The sequence below is a fragment of the Perissodus microlepis genome, chromosome 18, assembly GCF_051167445.1.
Source record: "Perissodus microlepis isolate ML-2025 ecotype Zambia chromosome 18, ASM5116744v1, whole genome shotgun sequence".
Lineage (NCBI taxonomy): Eukaryota > Metazoa > Chordata > Actinopteri > Cichliformes > Cichlidae > Perissodus > Perissodus microlepis.
In genome coordinates, this window is record NC_140478.1 from 1267939 (window position 1) to 1288554 (window position 20616).

At 40.9% G+C, this 20616-nt stretch overlaps 1 protein-coding gene across 4 annotated transcripts in view; it reads right to left on the reverse strand.

The window, feature by feature from the left end:
- Positions 1-204: 204 nt before the first annotated feature.
- Positions 205-20616, reverse strand: part of LOC146366451 (epidermal retinol dehydrogenase 2-like) — a 28514-nt gene continuing 8102 nt past the window's right edge. For 3 of the 4 annotated variants that reach the window (XM_084912714.1, XM_084912716.1, XM_084912715.1), the window contains exons 3-7: positions 20296-20427; positions 20011-20110; positions 19484-19628; positions 16041-16166; positions 205-716 (exon numbers count right to left, since the gene is read on the reverse strand). In XM_084912714.1, the coding sequence (XP_084768840.1) occupies positions 620-716; positions 16041-16166; positions 19484-19628; positions 20011-20110; positions 20296-20427 (600 nt within the window). In that variant the 3' untranslated portion in view covers positions 205-619. Of the gene's footprint in view, positions 717-11559; positions 11957-16040; positions 16167-19483; positions 19629-20010; positions 20111-20295; positions 20428-20616 lie in introns of those variants that run through there. The other variant, XM_084912717.1, reaches the window with a different exon arrangement.

Here is a 20616-nt window from a genome sequence, read left to right on the forward strand (position 1 = left end):
TGTTCCGGAGTGCTTAGCTCTGGCACTTGGTGTTTGATGAGAAAGTATTTCAGTAAACACTAAACAGCATGAACAACTAAATGTATGCGTCAGCCTCTCTTTTCCTGGGGTCCCATTTTCAGGTCCATGGTGTGCCTGTTTAAAAACTCAACTGATGCCATTTTTAAAGGTTTCCAAATATAGCACATTCACTGAAGAGGCCTCTTAGGATGGATGTTCTTTATTAATGCACTAAATTTGGTAGCAACATCATATAAGCATTTTTAATTGACAATTACGATGGAAACTGTCAGTGTTAAACAATCTACACAAAGGCAATTTCAGAAATGTCAGGAAACATTCACAACGTCACATTTGATGCAGAGTATAACATATAAAGGACCACCATGAGTGGCCTTTGTATTCCTGTTAATATTATATCACAGACTGTAAAATGACAATGATTCACTAATAATAATAATGCAATTTAAAAACACATTTAAAAATACATTCATTCATTTGGGAAGTTGAGATTTAAAATACAAGGCTCGTTATACTGAGATTAAATTGTTGTTGATGTTAATTTTAATGCATCCATCCTTCCATCTTAGGTATTCTTCATAAGTGCTTCTCCTCTCCGTCACTCCTGTTTCCTGGAGTGCCCCCTGAACGTGTCCATGAGGTTGAAGGCTCCCAGGTACTGGCCCAGAACAATGGCCTGCTTCATGTTCAGTACACTTTGAAGAGAGAAAAAACATAGAAATGAACATACAAAATACATACAAAAAAGTGTTTGACATCTGTGTTAGTTTCTTTTTATGTGCCAATGTCTTAATATGCTATAACAATGCAACTGCACCAGAAACTGCACGGACCAAAGCGATTGTAAGTTTCCATGAACAGTTTCAACATCAACTCTGCAAAACTTTTATGATCAAGTTTTACTGAGTAAAAAAGTCCAAATGCAACTGGAGTGGCTATAGCCTAGGAGAGGTCATCAGGGAGGTTCCTGGTTTGAACCCTGACTAATCCAGCATGCCAACGTATCCTTGGGAAAGACATTGAGCCCCAAGGTGCTCTGTGTGGAATCACTGGATAGTCATATTTTCAGGTGGTTTAAGAAATTTGGCCAGATTTCCAGAAATTTAAGCGGCTCCATCCAAAGTGGAATGGATGCCATCTTTCCTAAGAAGAGGTTAGGTTTCCCCCAGAAAGCTTCCGAATTATGTACAAAACCCACATCATTGTTCATCCCTAACAGACTGGTAACAAACTTAATCAACTTCAGCCTCCTACACTCCATCTCCCTCTGGATTAAGGACTTCCTCAGTGACTGCCCACAGAAAGTTGCTGAGGAAGTAGTAGGGCCGCACCTCTCCGCAGCACTCAGTCACTTTCAAACAAAATAAATGAACACTGGAGAGAGTGCCTCCTTTCAATAACCCTGCAATATCTCATTTGTGCTATCAATACAAAACATACATGTTTTTATACACTTTTTTGACACACATGTATATAAACAGGGTGTATCAAAAAGAGTCAGCCTATTATAAATAAATACATTAATTTCAGTGCTTTAATTCCACAGCCATTCACAAACCTACTCTAGAAAGGGGGATTCAGTATCACGTGGTTGCCAGTATGTCGCACAAGAAGTGCACTGTCAGCAGTAAACTCATCCACCTACAACATTTCCAAACATCTCACCACCATCCCAGCCCCCCTGGTGGAAAACACCCCCCATTAAAAACTCTACAGACCTAAAACCTGGATCACTGGATCCAGATGAAACCAGAGTGTCCTTTAATGAGGCCTACATTTCCACTTGCATATCTTTAACCAAGGCAGTGGAGACTGTCACAACAAGACAACAGCATCCAGCTCCTTACAGAACAGAACTTTACTCCTGAATACAATAGAATAGAATAGAATAGAATAGAATAGTCCTTTATTGTCATTGTACATGTACAATGAAATTGTGGGTGCTCCACACGAACTGTGCTGGAATAAAAATATGAATAGTTGACAGCAGGAATAAATGGCAAACAGGAGAAATATGTACAGTCAAGAGGAATATATATCTAAAAATAAGAGAAAGGGCCACTGTAAAGAACAAGTTGCATTAGATTTACATGCTGTTAGACCACATACTTACAACCAAATATTTTAAATACAACAAGGGTATCTACAGATAAGTAAAGCTCTTGGCTCTTTCAAACAGACAGAACCTAGCCACGTAAAGATATGTGGATGCCACTGCGGTTAAAATCAAAATCTATCAAAACCCAAGAAGTAGAATCGTTCACTGTTCACATCAACTCAGTGGATAGAAACATAAAGTTCACCAGGGAAGACACAGAGGACCATAGTTTGCTATTTATGGACTGTGCTGAGCGCATTGAGGACTCGGGAAGCCTCAACATTTACGTTTACTGGAAGCTCACGCACACAGACCCATCCCAGCCCATCCCAATAAGGCAGAAACAGAAAGAAAAGGAACACATACATGTAAATGAACTCTTTCATCCCAAGGACAGAACTCCCAAACACAAACGAAGCAACATAGTGTATGTACTGGAGAAACCAAACAGCTACTCAATAAACACACGACACCTCGACGGGACACGACTCACTGTAAAAATGAGCAAGGCAGCAGAGTAAAGCTAGCCAGGTGGTTCTTAGAAAGTTTATGATCACGTGAAAAGTTCTAAAACAATGAAACTGTACCTCCAGCAACTTTCCAAGAGTGCAATGCTGCAGCAACCCTTTAAAAATAAACAAACATTCCAAGGACTGATGCCCTCATTAGCATCATTAGCATTAAGCATAACAATGAATCTAACAAACAGCTCCTAATGGAACAAAATATTTCTTCTAATTTAAATAGGTCATGTCTAATAATTTCATAGAGCCAGAATAATGTTGCTTGCATTTCTCACTGGTAGCGAAATCTGGATGACTAACAACTCCAACAATGACTGTCTTCAAAGAGGGAGCAGAGACAAGGCAGGATAATACAACACATTATTAAAAGCCCGGATACAATGGCTTTTATCTAAAATGAACAGAGGTGACAGGCGAGGCACTATCTGTGAGCTGTATTTGCGTGAGCTGTTTTCCAGAGACAAAAATCTTTCTAATAGAGAATAATAGCCCTGTCCTCAGATAAATGGACTAGAGGAAGAAGAAAAGAATGGCAGACATCTTTTCTTCTTAAACACTCACTCATGAAATACAATTAAAGAACAAAACGATTCAGCAGCAGTGCAGGGGGCTTCAACTATCTAAGACCTGGCTCTTCCAAATGGTGCATTATTATTTCTATTATCAGTGTTATTGCTAAGGTATTACAGATTTCACTCATTTGGGTAAAGTGATGTGAAGTATCATCAGTGTACACAGTGCTCATACAACTAGACTTTTAATTTATGTTGGCAAGCTGAGGTTGTTGGGCAGTCAAATACAATGTGACCTTACAGCCCCAGCAAGAAATCATTGCAACTTCTGTTAACCTCTTAAGCACCCAAAGATGGGTGCAAGAGGGAGGAGATCGTGGAGATCAGGAAACCGCTGGGGGCTTAACAGGTTAATGCACTATTACTCACGCGCTGACATTTTTGCTCACTTCTGCTACCTTTATAACCAAAAGGGGTCAACCTCCCTCACTATTCTCGGAGCTTCAGACTCAGGTGTCAAGCAACTCATATTGATGTGATGATCAGAAGCTGCGGAAAGTGAATAACATGCAGTGACTTTGAGCAACTACGTGTGAAACAACTGTGCTCGAAGGGAAGTGGCAGAACCCAAGATAAACTTGTCTGAACTTCCAGGGGAGCATGTGAAGCCAATGAGAGCAAAGTATGGCGTTGATTGACATAAGAGCTGGTGGAAATTTGCTCACCTTCATACAAACTGTACAGAAAATCTGCAATGTTTTAAAGTTCCACCAATGCATTGAAAAGGCAAGTTACATTTTAGACAGACTACGATCTCTCCTCTTTGTTGACTTCTACAGAATTACTGACACAGTAAATGCCACATTCAAAATTTCTATATGATATTCTGCTATCCCATTTCTGTAGCTGAGCAACAGAAAACTGATAGAAAGATTACGTTTAATTAAGTTTGAGTGCAAGGTTCAATTAGCTGAGAATTATATTTTTGACACATCGAAAAAGGATGAAAAGTCCCAGTAGAGACTGTTAATTGGCAACTGGAGATATGATACATCTTTATGTTTTTGGCATAAATTGTAATACACCTCTATATATTAATGTTAGAATTGATTTTATTTAAGTAAATACTGTAGAATAAAGACCCTACAATATTAGAAAGAAAATCTGAACAATCTGACAATCCCCCACGAGCAAGCATGAATTAACAACTCCCTGATAACGACTGTGTGATGACTATTCTTCCCATCCCATGTACCTGGATTGGCTAGCAGACTGTTTACTTGGCCTGATAGGGCGAAGGACACTGTCTTCAGCTGAACTATGGACACGCACACACATACACTTACACTGATAAGCACTCACACATTCCCCCTCCCCTTCCAACGCCTTCGATGCTTGTTGCCTCCTGGGAACACGAGGCGGGTCTGAGCCCGCGCTGGAGAGTCGGCGCAGTGGCAGGATGGCTGCTGTGTTGCCTGGGTGAACTCCTTTTCCCTACCCAACCCTGTTGCTGGTCACGTGCTCTATAATGTTGTGCTGTGGACATTTATGTGCTTTTCTGTGCAGAGGAGTTTTTTTGTTTCCTGTTCTCATGCTGTCCTCCTGTAGCCCAGCGTGAGCAGAGGTCTCTTTTTTTCCTCTTGTACTTTCCCATTGTAGTGTACATTTCAGTGTTTTTCTGTAATGCAACCGTTCTCTGACTTGTATCCCCATGTGATGTCTGTGTTGTATGTGTAAGGTCGGGGGGCGGGTTCATTCCACTGCAGGGCAACCTGCCACTGCATGTGGCGAATAAACTGAACTGACAGTGGAGAGTAAAAACTCCCTTTTAACAGGAAGAAACCTCCAGCAGAACCAGGCTCAGGGAGGGAGCAGCTGAGTTTCAGAAGAAACCTCAAAATCAGTTTCTTCACTCTTTTTCACTCTATCTTCGCACATTTACACACCAAACTCACATTTAATCATTAGTAATTATTACAATTCATCTCTGTCTGCCCCCATGAGTGTCTCCTTTGTCCTGTCTATCTGTGCTCACTTCTTTCCCATAATTCTTAGTCAGTACCCTTTTTTCCTCCCCATTGATGCCAGGTGCTTGCTCGTAGGACATTGTCTGATTGTTGGTCTTTTCTCTCGATTATTGTAGGGTCTTTGTTCTACAATAAAAGTAACTTGAGGCAACTGTTTTTTGATTTGGTCCTATTATTTGGTGCTATATAAAAAAACTGTAGTGAACCAGATGAACAAACACTAAAATAGGACTATGGCCTGCATTCTCTTTCATCACTATAACAAGGAGAACCAGGAATATCATTAACATGTGTAAATCCATTACACAAATAACTTCATCACCACTCAGTCAGGTTTCATATCAATTCAAGATTACATTTTCAGAATATCACACACTGCTACCAAACACATCCTGTAAATTTGTTATTCTGCCACGCTGCCAGTCTAACCCTTCGAGCTGCCTTAGATTTGTTTCCTCATATATCTACTATATTTTCCTAAAGTATCCACCCACCTGTATTTTTCATGTCTTGGCTCTTTTCCTTGAATAAGAAGATATTTTACTAAATGTATATAAAGACAACACAGCAAACATCCTGGGTGCTTTTAGTTGGGAACCTTTATTTGACTTACACTGGTGAAATACAACTTATATAACAAAGTCTCTATTTAAAGAGATGGTACATGGATAGGTTCCTATATAGGGAAAGCCATGTGTGGTTGTAACACATTGTGCTTAAGCATCTGTAACTCAATGAATTTTTGTACTTTTAAACAAAATATCCTGTCTGTTTACTATGAATGACACCTGCAAGAATACCACAGATCTCATGTGTTAACATTAATATGACACCAGAGAACATGCTTCAAAAAAGTGGTTTATTGGAAAAAAGAACAGTGTCCGCCTCTCTCTCTGTGACTGGCCATAACTCAAACACACTCTTGTGGTATCAGTGTGTAAATTAGGTCACTAAACAAACTTTCATGACAAATACTCATACTAATCAATACTAATCAATACAAATACTCAAACAGTTAGTACAAGGCACCTGTGTGACAAACATATAGGTTTGATTTAAAGTGCAGGCTTGGTGGACATTTTACCCAAACTACCTCCGGCTTTGAGTTAACAAATCCAGACAGACAACGCACAGGTTTTTGTCACCTGCTGTCTCAGAATCTTCAGCGTTACTTTAAGATTTTTTTGGCACATTTCTATTTTTCTTCTGCTCACCTTGATTTTTTTCCTGAGATACTCTTTCTTGTAATATTGGTTCTTTTCTGGTCCACTTGCATTAGTGCTTGTTTTAAATGGTAAATGGACGGATTCTTATATAGCGCTTTTTTTTCTTCTTTTCTCTTCTTTTTAGAAGGTTTGTATGGTGGATCAAAATCTGCCAGTACTTTTCTGCTTCGTAATTTGATCAATTTTAGTAATATTCCCAATACTACTGGTTAAAATCCAGCCCAAAACCATGGTAGAGTCTGCACCATGCACCATGTTTTACAGATGGCTGTTGTGTCTTTCTCTTGACCTGCTTCGTACCTATTGATGAAGGTTTGAACCATAAATTTCCCATTTGAAGTCCCTCCACCATCAGACCTGTTCCCACTGATTTTCAGTCCAGTTCTTGTTTAATTTGGCATACCTCAGCATTTTCTCCATGTTTCCCTTCTTTAAGAATGGCTCCTTGAAGCAATGCTTCCACTGAGACTGTCTTTACTGTATTTTCATCTGTTTCTTAAGGACATGACTTTCAGATACTGTTTATCTTCTTTAAATTGTTTTGTTAGGTCTGCCCCCTTTTCCCATAGATTCGATTAAAGAAATGTGAGCAAATTATGTGTTTTTGCGACAGGCTACTAGTAACAAAGTCCTCAAAGATACAATTTAAAACTGAGAAATGCACAGCTTTAGTAACACTCCATCTTTTCTTCTGTACAGTTTCTTTCTTGAATATCAACTGTGCTGGACAAACAGTGAAAGAATGACTGTATCTGCATTACAGTGTGCAGCAGCACGCTGAGACAGAAAAATCTGTAATACGACACCTCAGATGCTGGCAAACCTCTGCATGAAACTCAGACAGGTTTGCAAGTCAAAATGAGAAGACAGGTTTACTGGGTGTGAATGCATACCGCTTCGTCATTACTTTTAAAGAATAGTGGCCATTTCCCACACAATGCCAGCTGATGATGCGGGCATCGCTGAATAGCTAAAGACATTAAATTGTCAGGGATTATATCGCGCTTTTCTACTCTCCCGGAGAACTCAAAGTGCTGTATACAACATGCCTCATTCACCCATTCATACAACCACTTCTAAACTCAAGTGCAAACTAATAAACTCCGATGAACACATCAGAGGGCAACTTGGGGTTAGTATCTTGCCCAAGGATATTTGGCATGCAGACTGGGGAAGCCAAGGGTCAAAGCGCCAACCTTCCAATCAGTAGCTGATCTGCTCTACCACCTGAGCCACACCCCATACTGGTGTACTGATGATCATTTCAGACTGCCTCTTCTTCCTGATCCTGCCAGTCTTTTTTCTTGGCCCTGGTTTTCAAAATGGCCGTATAGCTGAAGAATCGACTGTCTGAGCTGTAGACAACCCTGAGGTACTAGGTTCATCTAGAGGACAGGACATAAAGAGTAAGGAAGTCATAAGTCCCTAGGAGAGTTGGAGGACAGCATGGCTGGGAACTTGCAGATCTTAGTGATGGACCTGGTTCTGGGCGGTCTTTGATTTGTGACGGTGCATCGCTACACTTCTCAAAAATGTCAGAATTGAAGGGCGAAATATCTGTGGACTGTAAACCAGATGGAATGTTTTTGGGTGTTGCAGCTGGAGGCAGAGCAGCCTTGACAATATAATACATGATCATAGTCTTGGCAGAATTCATCTTCAACTAGGCAACACTTGCATTATTTTCCGTTTTCTTAAATGGGTCATAGACACTGCGATCCAGTGGATGAGGTTCATGGGTGCAGATGGGATGGAAGGTAAGCGCCATGATTCCCCTTTCCTTGCAGAACTGGATAGCTTTCACTGATATATGCACTACCACACGCCTTTAATGGTTTTTCTTTATTTTCATGACTAGTTGCCTCTGCACTCCTCTGCAACAGGCTGTGGTTCTGCTTCATAAAAATTATAAACCATGTGCTTCTCACCACATGATTGTGGGTGTTATAAGTTACTGTGAGCTAATAAAACAACTTTCTGACCTAAAAAAAAAGTGGAATAACGACTGAGTACAAACATTTTTTTTAATTGGCCAGGCACCTTTGCTAGTATTCTGTCTAACTTATAACCAGGTCTGCTGTCGAAGTCAAATAGTCAACCAACACTTTTTCCTGCGCTTCGGAGAAAGCTTTATTGCTGCTATATTAACCTACCAAGGATCACGGTGTCTCTGTCTCACAGCTATTTGCAGCATCTACTCAGTGTTACATGGCAGATGTTCCTTTGCCACTGATCTGACTGCCTTCAGCAGCCACACCAGTATCAGTATCCCTTTTCCACTGCCTAGGCAGCTGGGAAAGTATAAAAATGAATAAACTCTTCTTTAGTGAAGGGGATGGTTGTAACACTTAAAAAATATGTTACAACCCACCCTACCATTATCTCTTAACGGCATTAGCATTGTGGTTTGAAATGATCAGGGGGGAAAATGCATCACAGTTTGCCTAAGAAACTACAGTTTCATCTACTGTAAGTCACATTGTTTTGCAGTTTACTAAACTTGTTTAGTGCTGCTCAAAAGATCAACTTTCTTACCTCAAAATCAGTTTTCCCCCCAATACAACCTGCATGCAGCGGTTTCCAGCCATGACAACCACCATGCAAAAACAGGGATTGTGTCATGTGGGCAAACACTGACATGATCGGGAGACTCCTAGCGCCTTCCTCATTGGTGAAACTTGTGGTGTTGTGAGTCTCCCCTAGTGCTTTTCTACTCTGCTCGAACACTCAGAGCATTTTATACTCGAGCCTCATTCATAAAGGGTAATACCATCCAGAGTAACTACCATTAGAATCTACTGTCAGAGGCCATAAGACCATTTGAAACCTTCAATTTGCACTTTCTGTACCGTGATGATCGTTACATTCTGACTGAAACTACTCAAAAGACAAAAAGGAATGAAAGGAAGGTTGGAGATTGGCCTATAATTAGCTAAGACAGCTGGGTCTAGAGATGCTTTTTGAGTAACAGTTTAAATACTGCCACCTTAACGACTGCTGGTACATAGCCCATTAATAGAAATAGATTAAATGCATCACCAAAAGGCAAAGATGGTGCAGCAGCAGGAATACACCTGTCATGGGGAAGTGATGTGGCCACTCTATGTTTCAAGTCTTTTAAATTAGCTCTGCTGAGCTGGATCCTTCCAAGACCTTTGTTTTCTCTGTAGGAATGCATGATGAAGGAAAAACTTCCTAATTGTGTGACTTCAGCCCTACGTTGCCTTTTTTTTACTTAAAGTTCTTAATCTCAAGTCAAGCAGACCCAGCATTTTCATTTTTATTTTACATTTTGTTTCTCAGCACCACTACAGACGAGTTTAAAACAAGATGATTGAAGTGGATACAGTAGCTGTAATTCAAGAGGTTTAACAAAAGTATTCATTTTTGTTTATAATCAGAGTCAATTTTACACACAGTGACACATTTTCAGAGTCTCAAAGGCAGAAAAAAAAAAATCTAACAAATAAAAAAATATGTAATTTTTACACAACAATGAAAATTGTGCAGTCACTAAATGCCTGAAGTCTGGAACCCATGAACATCACCAAATGCTGCATTTCCTCCGTTCAGAGAATCTGCCAGCCCTTTACTGTAGCGTCCTTCAGCCATATTTTTAAATCCAGTTTTGTCTTTTTCCCCCAGCAGAGCACAAAGTGACAGACTAGTTGATACAATATCAAAATTCTTTGCCTTTAGAAACTTGTTTGCTTTTGCAGTGTATATTGTGTCTTTATACATTTGTATTATAACAGGCAGCGTGGTTCGTGAATGCGATAAGAACAAGGTGATGTAGGATTTTAAAATTCATACCACAGGTGTACGTACTTGGAATGTTAGAGGAGTCAGAATCTCAGTGACCTTGGATTTAAGGTCAAGGTCAGGGGTCATGTTTTCTGAAAATCTTGTGAATGCAATAACTCAAGTAGGAAGTCACTTAAGATTTTCAAATTGATACCAAACATGCATCTACTTGGAGGCTGAGGGGCGGCACTGGCAGCTGACACAAACACGTTTACGGTCATTCACTCGTCAACATCAAAGGACAGAGACGGTGATCACATCACAGATTTATTAGCAGCTCAGAACAAACTCTATAATCTCCGTCTTTGTAACTCTGGCACTATATAAATGAAATTTAACTGAATTGAATGCAGCTGTCTGTTCAACAGACCCGACTGGTCAGTGACTCGTGTCTGCCAGAGCTGGATCCTGGAGAGGATTCCAGTATTTGAGTGAAGTTGAGCCTAAAATGACCAAAAATCAAAAACTGAACTAGATGCATTTGAGGTGAGATTTAAATGCAGGCTGCAGACAGTCTGTGCTCTGAACATTTCATGTTGAAAGTTCTTAAATGGTAAATGGACCGATTATACAGCGCTTTTCTACTCTCCCGTGCTCAAAGCGCTGTGTACAACATGCCTCATTCACCCACTCATACAAGCACTTCTAAACACAAGTGCAAACTAAACTACATTCACACACATTCATACTCCGATGAAGGCATCGGAGAGCAACTTGGGGTTAGTATCTCGCCCAAGGACACTTGACATGCAGACTGGAGGAGCCGGGGATCGAACCACCAACAGTAGCTCAGTAGCTGATCTGCTCTACCACCTGAGCCACAGCCATTTCATTTGTTCACATTAATAAAATTCAGAAAATTAACAGATTTATCAATATGACAACACTATCATTAAATTGGGGATTAGATGAACTACAATCAAGTATTTCACTTTGTGTTTGAGGCAACACAAAGACATTAGATGCTCTTAAAAAACAAAAACAATCTAATTCATGGAAAGAGGTCCCAGGAATCCTAAGGATCTGAAACATCTGAGATCTTAGGGATCTTGGTCAGTCGGTGGCTGATCCGATACCTGCTGATCTCTAATCTGGATTATAACATGCTCTGAAACCAGTTAGGCATGAGTTGCCATGGTAATCTTCCCCAATAAGAAATGATCCACCTTTGTAGTTCTTAAACCACTGGGTTAGTTAGCTGGATAAGAGCAATCCAGCTTCGTAGCACAAGCCAGGTCTAGGAAGATTTGACCCCACATCTTGTTTCAGTATAATGACATTGGCGAGTACAATATTAGGGAAACACAAATTTAATGAAAGTTAAATAAGTGTTAGGAGAGCAAGACATAGTATCTGAATGTTGTCTTTAATACTTGACATTTTAGATATTATATAGCACTCATTATGATGGCTTCACTACATGTAAATACACCATCACATGTAAAAATGCCATGTGCTGGGTTTCATGGTCAATAAAGCATCAAATCCCTCCTAGTAAACGTCAACATTTAGCACAGACAATTTTAAACAGACGGAGGTTGCAGAATGTTTCGTTACACGTTACAACAGTCCGAGCTACAATGTGCCCTGTACGTGGTTAGAGGTTACAGCTGAGCACAACATCCAAACACTGAATGTCTGTTAATGTACATTTCAGTGTGCACTGAGGCGTTTGTGGCAGTCTATTTCAACGGCCAATTCCATGTAACGGCCAAAGAGGTAGCGCAGTTTCCACTGTAACACACTGACGATGATGGAGGGAAACAAAAAAGAACAGGATGAGGACAACAACAGAAATATAACCCCATCAGCACCAAGGTCATTTTAATTAAATACATAAGATATGTAACCATTATGGCAATCGAATAATCTGCCAGTGATGGCTGTGATGTCATTTTAATTATAAGGAAATAATATTTCTCTTCAACAATCAGTTTAAAGCCAAGTTTAACCTCATGTTATTGCTGGAATGTATCCATCTAAAAACAGACAAACATCCACACACAAAAAGACGAGGACAGACCTGAAACAACTACTGTACCAAAAACACTGACAACGATAAGACCATTACATAAACAACATGCAACATTACTGTATTCTGGCACAAAAGTCATCCAAGTGGAATTTTTATGACTTCAGGTTCATCAACACTGTTTTTCTTCTGGTTGTGACAAAACTACGAAAGCTGAGAATTGTGTAAATATTCTGTGTAAAGAACGCATGTGTGGAACTGAGTTGAGATACCGTGTTTTCCAGCTTAGAGCTTTTTAGAAAACAAAAACAAAAACATGGCTTTCAGTGGTTAGTGAGCGGTTTAATATCTCAGAGTGTTAGTTAGTGTGCATGAGTTCAGTGTGTGCCAAAGACATTATTTAGGTCCTGAGTCATTCTGGAAACGTTAGTAAGGCAAAAAGAAATAATAATTAAAAACAAAATAAATCTCAGAATCAGTTTTGGGTTTGTTTTGTTTTTTAAATATACAATAAGTTTTTGCACGTATCAAATTGGTTTTAAATTTGGTGCCTTTTCACACCGGACATACGACATCCGTGTGAACATTTTTGTGCGTTAAAAATACTTTTGGACTACCTATTGCTAATGCAGCCGTTCACACCAATCGTGTATTTTTATTGGACGAATTTGCTGAATTTATTTTTTTCAAACCAAGCTTGACTCTTCAGATGTTTTGGATCCGAATAAACTGATCTGACCAACCAAATCGCTGTATTTGGCAACAAGCTTGCTCATAGCTGCATATACAATGATACAGAAAGAGGAAAATGTTACCATATTCACCACAGACACACTGAAACACTGGTCTGGCTCACTGGGCTCTCTGAAATGATTTCTCCTTCTCCTCAGATCTGTTTCCAGCTCTGCTAACAGCAGTTCAAACTGACACACTGACATCCTTCAATATGTATGGAACTCGTGACACAGCTTCAACTGCTGGACAAAGCCATAAAATTCTCTCTGCTGAGAAATGGATAAAACCTGGATTTCTTCCTTTTCTCATTTAGGAACATCACCACTTTATGTGGACTCTGTTTTAATCGTTTGCTGTTTTAACTGTTTGGAGTTTGTTGAAATAGTTTTGTGAGCTTTAAGCTGAGATTGTGGCGTGTCTGGCAAAATATATATTTATTAGGGCTGCAACGATACACAAAATTCACAGTTCGATTCATTACTTTGGTGTCACGGTTCGATATTTTTTCAATACAAAAAAATGTTCATGCCTTTTTAATTTGTCATTTATTAAAATTATAAATATATATTTTAACTCAAAAGTACAGTTTTTAAATTTAATGTTGCTGAAACAACAAAGTAATAAAAAATAAATCTGATGGAGGAATCCCTCATCTTTGGAAAAGAGAGTTTATTACAGAGAAATGTCTCTTTCCAAAATAAAAGCTATACTATACGCTTCTTCTGGGCTATATTCTCAGCAGCATATTAAACATATCAGGTCCCCATAAGGAGAATCCTGTGCTAACGGCTGTCTAAATGACTCGGGTAAAGTTTGTAGCATGCGTGCTTGTTGTTTTTGTCTGCTTCCACTTGTCTTTGCACTAGGATGCTGTCGGAGTAAATGTGCAGTCATATTCGTTGTGTTCCCACTAGTGCTGTCAGCGTTAATCTGAAATGACGTTAACGCCACAACACGGCAAATCTCCGTTAACGAGCTACCGCGGATCGCCCCGTGCGTGGGGCTGGACGGCGTCAACACGCTAACAAGCTAACTGCGCTAACGCACTAGTTCCCACAAATTGAGCATTGCGTGGCACATCCGACATACTGTTTTACTTTTGTCCATGACGCGCTTACCTTCAGGGTCATACGTCACATGAAGACCAAAATAGTTCCAAACGCCAGATCTGAATGAGGGTGGGGGAGGTTCAATTTGCCATGTTGCAACGAGCTTAACTTCTGTCTTGCTAGCTTGTGCTGCGCTCAGTGGATCCGCGCTCGACAGTGCAGCCAGGGCGGAGTAGTCGAACACAGATCCACTGAGCGCTCAACACAGACAGCATCGTCAGAAGAAAAGTTGATAAAATAAATTAAACATTTTGTATTGTTCGATACATATGCGTACCGAACTGAAAGCACTGTATCGAACGGTTCAATATCGATACGAGTATCGTTGCACCCCTAATATTTATATGTAAAAATGGATACAGGATTTATTGATTCGGCATTGCATTATTCTAACTAAATATGATTCAGGGTCTAAAGTCACGTTTTTTTGCCCAGGCCTTCTTTTCGAGGTTGAACTTCAGGTAAATATTGACAGGTTGTCCCATTCCTGTAGGTGAAACGTCACCAGCTACAGGTAGAGACATCCATCACCTTGTATTCTTGTGATAGCCTTTCCCCGCCCCATCGTGTGAACATGTGTACATGATCCTCCTCAACACCCCACCTCCAGCTAAAATCGACCTTCAAAGATGGTAAAGTGCATCACAACAAAAACTAGAAGTTAACCAAGTCGAGCAAAGGCCAGAGAACAACAGGCAGTGTCGTTAGGCCACTCCCACTCCCATCAAGGCCACCCGAATCACCAGAGTACAACCAGAAATACACAGAATGGTGACTGGTGCCCCCATGACCCCAGAAATAGCCCACGATATTATTAAAAAGTTAGTCATTCATAATTTCTGTGCATTCTGCACGGGTGTTTTCACCAGAAAGTGGAGTGCAGCCAAACTATATTTGTTATGCACAGTGCATCCAGAAAGCATTCACAGCACTTCACTTGTTTCACATTTTTATCTTAAAGCCTTTTTTCAAAATGGATTCAATTCACTTTTCACCTTAAAAACAAAAACCCCGCTGGTTCAAGTCTGGCTCCTGGCAGGGCCACTCGGGACATGATAAGAAGCCACTGCTAACCTGGCTGTGTGCTTAGGGGGAAGATGAACCTTCGTCCCAGTCTGAGGTCGGTACAGAGTGCTCTGGAAAAGGTCATCAAGGACGTCTCTGTACATTGCTGAATTCATCTCCCTCCACCCTGACCAGTCTCCCTGTTCCTGCTGCTGAAGAACATCCCCACAGCATGATGCTGCCACCACCCGGCTTCACTGTAGGGACCGCATTGGTCAGGTGATAAGCAGTTCCTTGTTTCCTCCAGACATGACGCTTGGCGTTCAGGCAAAAGAGTTTAATATTTGTTTCATCAGACTGGAGAATTTAATTTCTCGTGATCTGAGAGTCCCCTCAGGTTCCTTTTGGCAAACTTCAGGCAGGCTGCCACGTGCCTTTTACTAAGAAGTGACTTCTGTCTGGCCTCTCTGCGTATAAATGATCGGTGCTGCAAAACAGCCAGTCCTTCTGGACCGTTCCCTCTCCAAAGAGCAATGCTCGAGTTTTTTCGAGTGCAACCATCTGTTTATAATTGCTAACTAAGGCCCTTCTACCTGATCCCTCAGATCATCTGGGGAGCTAGCTCCAAAGAGTGAGCTGGTGGTTCTAAGCTTCTTCCATTTACACATGGAGGCCACTGTGCTCACTGTGATCTTCACTGCTGTGGAAATTCTCTACCCTTCCCCAGATCTCCCCAATCAAGGCCTTCTGTGTCTTGAGGTAGGTCAGGCGGTCTATTAAACCCCAGCACTTGTTCTATTTCACTTTACCAATTTCTGCACCCTCAATTTTCCAATAGGGATATACAAATTATCTCATTCTTAAGGTGAAATTTTTATTTCATCCACTTTGTGATAAGGCATGACAAAATATGGGACAAGTGAAGTGGATAAATTTTCAGATATCCCTACATTAGTGAGTGTGGAACTGTGTGCAAGTGAAAGAAACAAAGAAAGGTAGTGACTAACTTCTTCAGACCAGCTATGAGGTACATGCTCCGAGGCAAAAGCAAGTAGACCTGGTCTGTGAGCACAGCATGGATGATCTTCTTTGCCACATAATCTGGATTCAGGATTGGTAGCAGTTTTGGCCACCTGATGAACACAAAAAAGAGACAAAAAAAGCACTGAACTTAGCATTTGTCAAGTTCTCCTGCGACAATCTGGGTGGGTAATCAGATATTTGGCTGAAGGTTACAGAGGGTAGATTTTTAAATGATTTGGAAAATTATTACACTTTATATAATTCATGTAATTAATGCACTACATCTGCTTACATGATGTGTATTATAACATTCATCACACCAAATATACAACATGTAATTCTAATTTCAAACACAGACTATTGGAATCTGCACAAACAGCCCCCCTAAAAAGATTTTACCCTTCAATAATGCTACAAATGGCAACTCTATAAATAGTTACACCGTACTAGCACCAGGTTTGCCCCCGTTTTGCCTTCAGAAATGCCTTAATGTTTGTGCCATAGATTAAACAAGGTGATGAAAACAGTCCTCAGATTTTGGTGCACGTTGACATCATGGCCTCAGCTGCTGCCGATCTGTCGGCTGCACGTGCATAATGTGAACCTACCACATCCCAAAGCTGCTTCATTGGGCTGTGGCAGCTGAAGGCCACTACAGTGAACTCATTGCCATGTTGAAGAAACAATATTGAGCTGATTGAGCTTTGTGACATGATGATGATGGTGATACAGGGATGGACACTGTGGCAACAATACTCAGTACCAACTGAACACTATTTAAACAGGACACACACACCGTAACATCTCCACAAGCATGAACTGACATTCTGACATCGCCATCCAAACATTACAGTAAGGGAGGAAATTTTACTGTAAGTCACAGTAACCTTGTTAATGTTGCCTATCAACTCGTCACCCAGACAGCTGCCACTCACTGGTTATTCATTTCTGGACCAGTCTCTGCCATCCTACAGATGCCTGGGTGGGATGAACCCCAGCAGATCAGCAGTTTGTGAAACACTAAGAAGCATGGTTTGACACCATGCTACATGCTACATTCAAAGTCACTGAAGTCTCAGTTTGATGCCATTCAGATCCTCAGTTTAAACTTCAGGCAGTCGTACTGACCATGTCTACTTGCCCAAATGCATTGTATGGTAGGCTGATCACATGTTTGTGTTGAGAAGCAATTGAACAGTGTACCTAATAAAGTGGCTGTAAGCGTGTGTCCAAAAAAAACGAACCTCATGTTCAGTCGTGTCTGCTAACATGTGGCTTAGCACTTTCAGTGCTGCCAGTCCACTTCCATCACATAACCTGTGGTCTTCTGTTCCTGGTTAATAACCAATATGTTTGGTTAGTTGGTCAGCAGCTGCTGTTTTTGTGTGAAACTGGAAGTGTAACAGGACTTCTAGTCCTCATATGCGTCACTACCCCAGCAAGGTGGTTTGCGACTATGTGCTAGATGGTGTCTTGGGACGCCTTTGCAGAATCTGCAACTTAGGTCACGTCAGCTGGGGTAGGCTCCTGTCTCTGTGGACCTGGTGCTTAGGCCTGTTAACAATAATCAGAGCCTCTGTCTACATTGGCCTTTTCTAGCCACTGGTAGCACTTCCTGATGTCGGCACGTCCTCGCCCAATGGTATCATGCAAGGGCTTGGTCCGACATCTTTATGCATCTTCAGCTGCTTAAGGCATTCTTGGAGCCACTCATCTGGTGAGGTGGTGATGGTTGGTGGGCTGGCGCATCTCTGATAATGGCTCTGACACTCAGTAATCCTAATCCTCCCCCTCCTGTTGCTCATAGAGTCACAGTGTGCTGGATTTCAGGTGGAGACCTCCATGCTTTAAGAGGAGTATGCACCTTGACAACAGTGGCATCTATCTCCTGTTGTAGCATGGAGGAATATTGGTGTGACACTGAGAAAAAAATATTGTAATTCTATTTCGAGAAAAAAAGTAAAAATATTCAGATTACGGTTATTTCGAGACAAACTGCCACAGCTACAAAATGCCTTGTATAGACGAGTTAGTGAAACTAACTGATCAGCATACTTGTGATGCAACTGTTGGTAGCCTTGAATCTGTCCATGAACAACCATTCCATGCTGTATAAATCCTTTCTTCCAAGTTTGTGTGGCCATAAGCAACTTTCTGCACCATCTTTTCAATGTCCTTATACTTGACCCAAAAGAGAAGTAACTTCATTCCTTGTTACTAAATGAGATTCTGAAGTACTACTTTATTAACTTATAGGGTACAGCAACTGTCGCAGTTTGTCTGGAAACAACCATAATCTCCACATTTTGACTTTTTTCTCAAAATACATTTGACTTAAATCTCAAAATTTCGACTTGTGCGACTTTTATCTGTTTTTTTGTAGATGATGTGCTTCTGTTGGTATCAGGTGGTGAACTCCATCCCACATCGGAGTGGTTAACAGCCAAGTATGAAGCAGAGGGAATGAGAATTAGCACCTCCAAGTCTGAGGCCATCATCCTCAGCTACATAAGGGTGCAGGGTCCACTCCGGGTCAGGGACCAGTTACTGAGGAGTTTAAATATCTCAGGGTCTTGTTCATGAGTGAGGGGAGTGGGAGATCGACAGACTGATTCGTTCTGTGGCTGCAGTGATGCAGCACCTGACTAGTCAGTTGTGGTAAAAAAGCACCAAATATAAAAGTGAAGCTCTCGATTTACGGGTCAATCTACGTCTCTACGTCTCCCTGCAGGGACAGGGAAGCTGGTCAGAGTTGATGGGAAGATGGATGGAGCCAAATACAGGGCAATCTTGGAAGAAAACCTCTTGGAGTCTGCAAAAGACTTGAGACTGGGGCGGAGGTTCAGCTTCCAGCAGGACAACCACCCTAAACATAAAGCCAGGACAACACTGGAATGGTTTACAACAAAACATATCCATGTGTTAGACTGGCCCAAAGTCCAGATCTAAATCCAATCCAGAATCTGTGGCAAGATCTGAAAACTGCTGTTCACAAACGCTGTCCATCTAATCTGACTGAGCTGGAGCTGTTTCAAAGAAGAATGGGCAAAGATTTCAGTCTGTAGATGTGCAAAGCTGGTAGAGACAGACCCTAAAAGACTGGCAGCTGGAACTGCAGCAAAAGCTGGTTCTACAAAGTACTGACTCAGGGGGCTGAATAATTACGCACACCCCACTTTGCAGTTATTTATTTGTAACAAATGTTTGGAATCATGTATGATTTTCGTCCCACTTCTCACGTGTGCACCACTTTGTGTTGGTCTTTCACCTGGAATTCCAATAACATTGATTCATGTTTGTGGCTGTAATGTGACAAAATGTGGGAAAGTTCAAGGGGGCCCAATACTTTTGCAAACCACTGTACAGGTTTTTAATGACACCTGTGACATTTGAAACCATAAAATGGAAACCATGTAGCATGACCTACTTAGTTTGACATCCATCGAACATTCCGGTGTTGATGAAGTACGGGCATACAATCGTAGTTTTCACACCATCTTTCCCAGTTGCTAGCAGCTCAAGACCCACAGACTCTGCAAACCCTACTGCAGCAAATTTACTGGCACAGTAGTCTGCAGAATGAAGGTATAAGACAAAGCATTACAAAGAGATGTTCCTTAAATAAGGTTACTTCACCAATACCAGAAAGTGTATTTGTTTAGTTAAAATGATCACGTATGGGAGTATGCACTTTCACACTGATGGCTTAATAAATACTTCAGTCCTTCATAAAAACAATAAATAGATTAAAGAATGACATGCAAACAATGTCACAGGTTTGGTTAAACCAGTGGTAGTGTGACACTTGCACTACATTTTTTGGTGATGACTGCTGGTCATATGCAAAGGATTACGTCATGTTCTCAAGCTCCACGTGTCAAACAGGGGATCCATCCAACACATTCAACTTTAGAATTACTGACATGCATCACATGTTTAGGGAAGAAAACACACCTGCCAATCCATTGACTCCTATGAGTCCAGCAGAGCTGGCAATGCTGACAAGGTGCCCATGATTGTTGGCAATCATAGCAGGAAGGAAGGCCTTGTAGGTCTGAGGGGAGAAAGAAAAGGGGGGAAAAAGACCAAATCACCTGCTGTAACAGAAAAGGTCTTATTCATTCTTAAATTCTACTAAAGAATCAACTGGAGACTTTAATGCCAAATTAAATATCACAGTGTTGTCTAATCTGCTAGTAAAATCATGTGGAGACTTGTCCATGTCCGTTACTGACTGACCCAAAAGTGAGCCATGATGTTGACATCCATGGTCTTCTCAATCAGTGAATCAGGAGCATCCATGAACTTCTTTCCTGTCACAATGCCGGCGTTGTTCACTAAAATGCTGACGTCACCCACCTCTCGCTTCACCTACATGAAGGAATGAAGAAAAACCATCACGTATGAATAAATATCATTTTGTAAAAAAGATACTCCAAAGTAAAATGTACAACAGCTGTAGGATATGCATTAGGAAAAGAGCGATTCTGTGATTTCCCAAACAATCTGTGTTGTCTTGAAATTGATCTGTGATTTAGACGAAGAACTGTTGTTGTTCTC